The sequence below is a fragment of the Sus scrofa genome, chromosome 2 (assembly GCF_054392235.1).
Source record: "Sus scrofa isolate SSC_HxYL_T2T_F1_AM1 chromosome 2, Sscrofa_HxYL_maternal_Yorkshire_Landrace_v2.0, whole genome shotgun sequence".
NCBI classification, from domain to species: Eukaryota; Metazoa; Chordata; class Mammalia; order Artiodactyla; family Suidae; genus Sus; species Sus scrofa.
This window is the reverse complement of record NC_139384.1, coordinates 74,077,701-74,088,277: the sequence shown is the minus strand read 5'-3', so window position 1 is coordinate 74,088,277 and position 10,577 is coordinate 74,077,701. Positions and strand designations below refer to the sequence as shown.

The following is a 10,577-nucleotide window of genomic DNA, read 5'->3' as shown; positions in this document are numbered from 1 at the left end:
CAGTGGTACTTAAGTTTATATACTCCAAAATGTGACCTTTTAAATGTAGATATAACAGCGTTAAGCAGCAGATGGAAATAAGGAGGGATCAATTTCTATTCACAGGAATCATTTGAAACAAAATTTAAAAAGTCAAAGTAACAAGGTGTGAATGAGGAGACTCCCTATGTCTTTAAATTTCAGCAGTCACAGCAGGAAACCTACCTTGTTCCTCAACTGCTCCTCAACCTCCCTCATGTTCATTCCCCTCAACATTTTGGCTTCCATTTGAATCTTGAACATTTGAAATAAATGCTATCCTCAAGGCCTTTGCACTGACTTGTTCTCTAGCAGATAATCTGGAGTCTCCGCTTTGTCTTCCAGCAGATCTCTGTGTAAATTTCTCCTTGTTTGCATGTTTTCCTGAACTCCTGGTGATCTGTAACAACTCCATTTGCTCTATTTTATACGCACATGTATTTTCCTAATACCTGTCACCTTAAGACATGGTGTATGTTTCTCATTTGCTAACTTATTATCTTTCTTCATCATTGGACTGTGGGGAGTTTTGTTCTCCACATCCCACATATTTACCCTAGAAGATGGTCAGTAATCAAAATAAATTCCTCAAATGCATGAAAGAATTTTTGCATTTAAGCCATGTAATACATGACTTCTTGGCAGAAAGGCTGAGTGGAGGGCAAGAATTTCTAATCAGAGATGTCACAGAAGATCCCTTACAAATGACCAAATGTATAATTTATAACATTTCAACACATCAATGCCCACATGTGTAAAAATTAAGCATGTTCTTGTTTCTTTCTCAATAGTAATCTCATCACATGGTACCAGGCAATGATACAGGATTTTCACAATTTTTTCTTCTGGGATTTTCAGAGGAACCAGAACTGCAGCTCCTCATATTTGGACTTTTCCTCTCCATGTACCTGATCACTGTGTTGGGAAACCTGCTCATCATTCTGGCCATCACTTCAGACTCCCACCTCCACACACCCATGTACTTTTTCCTCTCCCACCTATCCTTTGTAGACATCTGTTTTACCTCTACGACTATCCCAAAGATGCTGGTAAATATAATGACTCACACCAAAGTCATTATCTATGAAGATTGTCTCACCCAGATGTATTTTTTCCTCCTCTTTGTACAGTTGGACAACTTTCTTCTGACTGTGATGTCCTATGACCGTTTTGTGGCCATCTGCCACCCACTGCATTACACAGTCATTATGAACCCACTTCTCTGTGGACATTTAGTTCTAATCTCCTGGGTGATAGGTGCTCTGAATTCCTTATTACAAAGCTTACTGGCATTGCGGCTGTCCTTCTGTACAGTCTTGGAAATCCCCCACTTTTTCTGTGAATTCAAAGAGGTGATCCAACTTGCTTGTTCTAACACCTTTCTTAATAACACTGTGATGTATTTTGCAGTTGGGCTGTTTGGTGGTGGTCCATTTGCTGGAATTTGTTACTCATACTCTAAGATAGTTTCCTCCATACATGGAATATCATCAGCTCAGGGGAAGTATAAAGCATTTTCTACCTGTGCGTCACACCTCTCTGTTGTCTCCTTATTTTATTGTACAGGCCTAGGAGTGTACCTCAGCTCTGCTGCTACCCACAGCTCACACTCAAGTGCAACAGCCTCAGTGATGTACACTGTGGTCACACCCATGCTGAACCCCTTCATCTACAGTCTGAGGAATAAAGACATAAAGAGGTCTCTGAGAAGATTCTTAGGGATGGCAGCTATAAAAGGACCAATTTTCCTACAGCTGAAGAAGTGTCAGTTATTTCAGAGCTCAAAGCATTAGAGACATAAATTATAATTCTTGATCAGATCATAGAACTAACACTTCTATTTATTGCCTGGTCTTTCCATTTCTTTGATTTCAGCTTTGCCTTACCATTTTGGAAACTCACTTAAGATTTCTGTTCTGTCTGATATATGGACAGTTTTCCATTTTCTCTATTTTTCTACTTTCCCAGGTTTTCCTCCAACTTGGATAGGACATCTTTGGAAATTTCTGTATATTTCATGGGAAAAACTGAATCTTTTAAATTTTTAATAATCTTTTTTAAACTAGAGTATACTTGATATTCAGTATTTTGTCAATTCCTGCTGTACAGCCTATTGACCTAGTCATACATATATATGATTTCTTTTTCTCATGCTCTCTTCCATCATATTCTATCCCAAGAGAGGAGATAGTTCCCTGTGCTGTACAGCAAGACCTCATTGTTTGTGCACTCTAAATGTAGTGGTTTGCATCTACCAATTTTTTCTGAAAGTTCCCTTGTGATGAAGCAGGTTAAGGATCTGGCATTGCTGAAACTGGGGTGCAGGCCACAAGTGTGCCATGATCCTTGATCTGGAACTTCCACATGTCATGGGTGTGGCAAAATACATATATTTTTTCTTATATAACATTTATCTTCCCAAGTAAGTTTCCTTTAAAATTTCAGTAAAGAATTGTTAATTTGTACTACTCACATGGGGAAAAAAAATACCTTTGGCAACTAAAGTAACGTACAATTCAATAGTAGAGTAAAATCTGAAACCAATGTTTTCACCTTGGGTTTGTCGTTCTATTTCACTACTTCAATTGTTCTTCCTAATAATATCAACTTTATTTATGCTACTGAGTTTTATAACTTGTCTCTTAGTGATATACAATTCAGCCTATGGTCCCCAATGTCAACATAGGTATCGATAAAAATTGATTACTGAATATACATCTCACAGTGGATTCTACATTGAAAGGCAAGTGTGAATAAATAGATTGACCTAATATGGACTTACCATCAGAGATGACCTTAAATATGTTAGTAAAATATTATACCTCACATTTCATTATTGTGCAAAATATTTCTTTCTCATCTGTACACCTACTCATTGAGGTATGGAAGATTGTTTTCCACATGCGAGAGGTGGTTGTACATTGGCATTAATTTTATGTTTTTTTTCCCTGGGTCATTCCTTTTTTGGCTTTAAAAATTCCTGTGCTGCCTATAATTATGAATCCTCTACTGCTCTGAACAAAATATCTCCCCTTTTCAAAACTTTGTCATAACCACTAGAGAATTGGAAGCAGTTTCAATGATATCATGGTAAACCAATACATATTTCCTTCCAGCTTAGCCATCTTCAATATTCATGGTCAAAGGATGACTCAAGAAAGCTTTAATTTCTACCCAGTCATGTGATTTAAGATCGCCATTTTTTTTTCCTGCACAACATGCATTTCCTTCCAACCTGTCCAAGTTCCCTGGAATGGAACATTAACATCACCAACTGATAAGATAGTTACCTGAAATAAATGTAAACAACATGAATATGGTCTCCCAATCAGAACATATGACAAAAAAAAACATAGATTAGTATAACTGCCTTCTTTCATCGCTGTTTTCTTTGATTATTGTATCAGTTAGCTATTGCTGCATAACTAGCTGTCCTAAATCATATGGTTTATTATAATGCCTCTATTACCAAATGAGATTACATGGTTGGAGTTGCTCTGATCACTGTTAAGATCTTCATAAGTCCATACAGCTGTGAGTCTCTACATTGTGAATGTTGTGGGTAATCTTATCCCCCCAATGTGCTCATTCCACACCAATGTGCTCACCTTGCATCAATAAATTCAAGAATAATCGATTTTAACAAAATCCCAGGGGATGAACTACACTATCTACATCTATATTAGGTACTGGTTTTGTCCCACACACATCACCTTAATTCTTTTTACTTATGTGTTTTCTCAGTCCAAATAACAACTGCAAACTCCTGGAGTTCTTTGCCCAAGAGCATTATCTGACAAAAAGCTTTGTAAGATTAACCTCTGCCAACTAGCATGGCTATCTAATAGGTGCAGTGAAGTAATACCCTCTATAATGTCTTTCTATGTTCTCAAGTAGCAAGTTGATATATGACCTTTAGGAATCCATTAAGATTTTACCCAAAATATTGCTTGTATGATAGTCCTGGCTTCCTTCCATGATCTATTCCAAGCAAGCTATTTCTCAACCCACATCTCTCTTTTAGAGGCATCTGGATTTCTTTAGGTTTCAGGCTAGGTGGTTGCTCTGGCATCATGTTTTTCCTGAGGTGGAGGAGCTCAGTGCCCAGAGAAGCTTTTTGGCTCGTGATTTCTCCCACAGAGGAAAGTGAGAGCATATGAGTGAGTGAATATCTTCCTCAGCAATGCAGAACACCGCCAGAGAGACCCAGAATTTTCATGCCCATCGAGAAAACTGAAGTGTGTTTTATATATACATATGATTGAAGTAGAAATTCCCAGTGAAGACAAACACAAGAAAAGATGTTCAACATCACTTCTGATCAGGGAAATGCAAATCAAAACCACAGTGTGATATCCTCTCACGTCTGTTACTAATTGTATGACAAAAGATAACAAACGTTTGCTAGGATATGGATAAAAATGATTACTTGTACACTGTTTCATTATGGGCACAGCCGTTGTGAAAAAGAATATGGAGTTTCCCTAAAAAACTGAAAATAGAACTACCATAGCTCCAGCAATCTCCCTCTCCCTCTCTGAGTATATATCCAAAGGAAATAAAATTGCTGTCTCAAAAAGATGTATGCACCTTTATGCTCAGTGTTCATTTCAGTCTTATTTTACAATAGCCAAGACATGCCTGGAAACAAACTACGTCTCCACTAATGAATGAATGTGTAACAAAAATTTGATATACATAGGTTTTTCAGTGATTAAAAAAGAAAGAATTCATGTCATTTTTTACACAATGGATGAACATGGAAAGCACTTAATAAATTAACTAAGTCAGGCAATGAAAGATGAAACTGTACAAGCTCTCTTAAATGAAGTATCTAAAAAAGCCAGACTCACAGAACAGAGCAAATAGATGGTTGTCTGGAACTTTGGTGTGAGGGAAACATGGAGATATTGATCAAAGAGTACAAACTTGCAGCCATAAAGTGGACAAGGTCCAGGGATCTAATGTACAGCATGGTGACTAGGGTTCAGAATACTGTAATATATACTCAAAAATTGCTGAGAAAGTATATTTTAAACATACTTTTTTTTTTTTTTTTTTTTTTTTTTTTTTTTTTTTTTTTTTTTTTTTTGCTATTTCTTGGGCCGCTCCTGCGGCATATGGAGGTTCCCAGGCTAGGGGTCGAATCAGAGCTGTAGCCACCGGCCTATGCCAGAGCCACAGCAACGCGGGATCCGAGCCACGTCTGCAACCTACACCACAGCTCACGGCAATGCCGGATGATTAACCCACTGAGCAAAGGCAGGGACCGAACCCACAACCTCATGGTTCCTAGTCGGATTCCTTACCACTGCGCCACGACGGGAACTCCTATTTTAAACATTCTTATCACAAAAAGGTAATTATAGCAAGTGCTGGATGTGTTAACTAATCTTATTGTGGTAATAATTTCACAATTATTCTGTTATCAAGTCATCATACTGTATACGTTACAATTAAACATGGTATATGTCAATTATACCTCAATAAGGCTGGAAAAAATTTAAAGTCTCAGAGCAAGGAGTGTGGATGTGAAACCTACTTAGATGAATGGAATAGTGCATCAATCATTGTAAAGAATAAACTTCTACATGGGGCAAGCAGACGCACAACCATTTCCTACTTCTTTTTAATTTTTTAATTTTTTTTAATTTTCCCACTGTACAGCAAGGGGGTCAGGTTATCCTTACATGTATACATTACAATTACATTTTTTCCCCCACCCTTTGTTCTGTTGCAACATGAGTATCTAGACATAGTTCTCAATGCTATTCAGCAGGATCTCCTTGTAAATCTATTCGAAATTGTGTCTGATAAGCCCAAGCTCCCGATCCCTCCCACTCCCTCCCCCTCCCATTAGGCAACCACAAGTCTCTTCTCCAAGTCCATGATTTTCTTTTCTGAGGAGATGTTCATTTGTGCTGGATATTAGACTCCAGTTATAAGTGATATCATATGGTATTTGTCTTTGTCTTTCTGGCTCATTTCACTCAGCCTGAGATTCTCTAGTTCCATCCATGTTGCTGCAAATGGCATTATGTCATCCTTTCTTATGGCTGAGTAGTATTCCATTGTGTATATATACCACTTCTTCCGAATCCAATCATCTGTCGTTGGACATTTGGATTGTTTCCATGTCCTGGCTATTGTGAATAGGGCTGCAATGAACATGCGGGTGCACGTGTCTCTTTTAAGTAGAGTTTTGTCCGGATAGATGCCCAAGAGTGGGATTGCGGGGTCATATGGAAGTTCTATGTATAGATTTCTAAGGTATCTCCAAACTGTTCTCCATAGTGGCTGTACTAGTTTACAATCCCACCAGCAGTGCAGGAGGGTTCCCTTTTCTCCACAGCCCCTCCAGCACTTGTTATTTGTGGATTTATTAATGATGGCCATTCTGACTGGTGTGAGGTGATATCTCATGGTAGTTTTGATTTGCATTTCTCTTATAACCAGCGATGTTGAGCATTTTTTCATGTGTTTGCTGGCCATCTGTATATCTTCTTTGGAGAAATGTCTATTCAGGTCTTTTGCCCATTTTTCCATTGATTGATTGGTTTTTTTGCTGTTGAGTTGTATAAGTTGCTTATATATTCTAGAGATTAATCCCTTGTCAGTTGCATCATTTGAAACTATTTTCTCCCATTCTGTAAGTTGTCTTTTTGTTTTCTTTTTGATTTCCTTTGCTGAGCAAAAGCTTTTCAGTTTGATTAGGTCCCATGAGTTTATTTTTGCTCGAGTTTCTATTGCTTTGGGAGACTGACCTGAGAAAATATTCATGATGTTGATGTCAGAGAGTGTTTGCCTATGTTATCTTCTAGGAGTTTGATGGTGTCCTGTCGTTTATTTAAGTCTTTCAGCCATTTGGAGTTTATTTTTGTGCATGGTGTGAGGGTGTGTTCTAGTTTGATTGCTTTGCATGTTGCTGTCCAGGTTTCCCAGCAATGCTGGCTGAATAGACTTTCTTTTTCCCATTTTACGTTCTTGCCTCCCTTGTCAAAGATGAATTGAGCATAGGTGCCAGGGTTTATTTCTGGATTCTCTATTCTGTTCCATTGGTCTGTCTGTCTGTCTTGGTACCAGTACCACACTGTTTTGATGACTGTGGCTTTGTAGTATTTCTTGAAGTCTGGGAGAGTTATGCCTCCTGCTTGGTTTTTGTTTCTCAGGATTGCTTTGGCGATTCTGGGTCTTTTGTGGTTCCATAGAAATGTTTGGATTGTTTGTTCTAGTTCTGTGAAAAATGTCCTGGGTAATTTGATAGGGATTGCATTGAATCTGTAGATTGCTTCGGGTAGTATGGCCATTTTCACTATATTGATTTTCCCAATCCAGGAACATGGAATATCTTTCCATTTCTTTACATCTTCTTTGATTTCTTTGATGAAAGTTTTATAGTTCTCGGCATAGAGGTCCTTTACCTCCTTGGTCAGGTGTATTCCGAGGTATTTGATTTTGTGAGGTACAATTTTAAAAGGTATTGTATTTTTGTATTCCTTTTCTAATGTTCCATTGCTGGTATACAGAAATGCAACTGACTTCTGAATGTTAATCTTATATCCTGCTCCTTTGCTGAATTTATTAATCAGTTCAAGGAGTTTTGGGGTTGAGTCCTTAGGGTTTTCTATGTATAGTATCATGTCATCTGCATACAGTGACAGTTTGATCTCTTCTCTTCCTATATGGATGCCTTTTATTTCTTTGGTTTGTCTAATTGCTGTGGCTTGGACTTCCAAAACTATGTTGAAGAGCAGTGGTGAGAGTGGGCATCCCTGTCTTGTTCCAGATTGGAGTGAGAAGGCTTTCAGTTTTTCCCCATTGAGGATTATATTTGCTGTGGGTTTATCATAAATGGCTTTGATTATATTCAGGAATGATCCCTCTATACCCACTTTGGCGAGGGTCTTGATCATGAATGGATGTTGGACTTTGTCAAATGCTTTTTCTGCGTCTATTGAGATGATCATATGATTTTTGACTTTTCTTTTTTAATGTGGTGTATGATGTTGATTGATTTGTGTATGTTGAACCATCCTTGTGAACCTGGGATGAACCCAACCTGGTCATGGTGTATAATTTTTTTGGTATGTTGTTGGATTCGGTTGGCTAAGATTTTGTTGAGAATTTTTACATCGATATTCATCAATGATATTGGGCGATAGTTTTCTTTTTTGGTGTTATTTCTGTCTGGTTTTGGAATGAGGGTGATGGTGGCCTCATAGAATGTCTTTGGGAGTATTCCTTCTTCTTCAACCTTTTGAAAGAGTTTCAGGAGGATGGGCCCCAATTCCTCTTTATATGTTTGATAGAATTCACCTGTGAAGCCATCTGGTCCTGGACTTTTATTTGTAGGGAGTGATTTTATGACCTCTTCAATTTCATTTCTAGTGATGGGTCTGTTCAGTTGGTCTGTTTCTTCTTGATTCAGTTTTGGCAGGCTGTAAGATTCTAGAAAATTGTCCATTTCTTCCAGATTGTCAAACTTGTTGCCGTATAGTTGTTCATAGTATTCTCTTATGGTTTTTTGTATTTCTGCTGTATCCGTTGTGATTTCTCCTTTTTCATTTCTAATTTTGTTGATTTGGGTTCTTTCTCGCCTCTTTTTAGTGAGTCTGGCCAGGGGTTTGTCAATTTTGTTCACCTTTTCAAAGAACCAGCTCTTGGTTTTATTAATTTTCTCTATTGTTTTTTGAGTCTCTATTTTATTGATTTCTTCTTTGATCTTTATAATTTCCTTCCTTCTGCTGACTTTAGGACTTTTTTGTTCTTCTTTTTCTAATTCATTTAGGTGGAGGGTTAAGTTGTCCATTTGGGATCTTTCTTCTTTTAGAGAAAGGCCTGTATTGCTATAAATTTCCCTCTGAGCACTGCTTTCGCAGCATCCCATAGATTTTGAGAGGTTGTGTCTTCATTATCATTTGTTTCAAGGTAGTTTTTAATTTCCTTCTTGATTTCCTCATTGACCCATCGGTTTTTTAGTAGCATGTTGTTTAGTCTCCATGTGGTAGGTTTTTTCTCTTTGCTTTTCCCATGGTTGATTTCTAATTTCATGGCATTGTGGTCAGAGAAGATACTTGAGATAGTTTCTACGCTCCTAAATTTTTTGAGATTCGCTTTGTGTCCCAATATGTGGTCGATTCTTGAGAATGTTCCATGAGCATTTGAGAAGAATGTGTATTCTGATTTTTTTGGATGTAGTGTCCTGAAGATATCAATGAAGTCTACATTTTCTATTGTTTCCTTTAGGATCTCTGTTGCTTTATTGGTTTTCTGTCTAGAGGATCTGTCCATTGATGTGAGGGGGGTATTTAGGTCTCCTACTATGATTGTATTCTCATCAATATCTCCCTTTATGTCTGTTAATATTTGTTGTATGTATCTGGGTGCTCCTATATTTGGGGCATATATGTTGACGATAGTAACATCCTCTCCTTGGATGGAACCCATAATCATTAAATAGTGTCCTTCTTTGTCTTTCTTTATGTCTTTTGTTTTAAAGTCTATTTTGTCTGATATGAGCGTTGTGACTCCTGCTTTTCTGTCATGTCTATTGGCGTGAAGTAATTTTCCCCACCCTTTCACTTTCAATCTATATGTATCTTTTGTCCTAAGGTGAATTTCTTGTAGGCAGCATATTGAAGGTTTTTGCCTCTTTATCCACTCAGCCACTCTGTGTCTTTTGATTGGAGCATTAAGCCCATTGACATTTCAGGTGATAATTGATAGATGATTATTTATTGCCATTTGAACCTCGTGTTCCAGTTGATTCTATGGTTCTCCATTCTTTCTTTCTTTCTTTCTTTTTTTTTTTTTTTGGTTGGAAGGTCTCCTGTTGTTATCTGCTTGCGTGTATTTTTTTTTCATTTTTTGCAAATGCAATATTTGGTTTTGGCTTGTGGTTGCCCTGTTTTTTAAGTATGCCAACCCCTTCCCATAATTGTGTGTTATAGCCTGATGGTCCTGTAAGTCAAACACTTCATTACTATATTAAAATTAAGAAGAGAGACATACAAACAAACAAAAAGGGTTATTTACTTCCTAACATCCCTTGCCCACATTTTATGGTTTTGATGACTCTTTTTATTTTTTTCTTTTTAATTTTATTTTGTTTGAAGCATGTTCATGACTAAATCTGTATGCTGGCTTATTTGAGTGACTGCTCTCATTGCGGTTTCCTCAGTCCTAGTTCTTCCTCTTCTTCTTCTTTTTTTTTTCTTTTCTTTTTTCTTCCCTTTCCTTCCTTTCTTTTTGGTTTAGAGAAGCCCTTTCAATATTTCCTTTAACCTGGGTTTTGTGTTGCTGTATTCTTTAAGTTTTTGTTTGTTGAGAAAATTTTTTATTTCCCCTTCCATTTTAAATGATATTCTTGCTGGATAGAGTATTCTAGGTTGCATATTTTTTCGTTTTAGCATTTTAAATATCTCTTGCCATTCCCTCCTGGCCTGTAGTGTTTCTGTAGAGAAATCAGCTGATATTCTTATGGGGGTTCCCTTGTAGGTAACATTCTGTTTTTCTCTTGCTGCATTTAGGATCCTCTCTTTATCACTACCTTTTGCCAT

The 10,577-nt window shown here is 37.4% G+C and overlaps 1 protein-coding gene across 1 annotated transcript; it reads left to right on the top strand.

Annotated features, from left to right (window-relative positions):
- Window positions 1–821: 821 nt before the first annotated feature.
- On the top strand, window positions 822–1,811 carry LOC100626190 (olfactory receptor 7A17-like). The gene has a single exon (XM_021085116.1). It carries the CDS (start codon window positions 822–824, stop codon window positions 1,809–1,811), a length of 990 nt encoding a protein of 329 aa, XP_020940775.1.
- The last annotated feature ends 8,766 nt before the right edge of the window (window positions 1,812–10,577 follow it).

What these genes read in the sequence shown, in the direction of transcription:
- LOC100626190 (XM_021085116.1), top strand. Translation starts at nt 822, where the DNA reads ATGGTACCAGGCAATGATACAGGATTTTCACAATTTTTTCTTCTGGGA.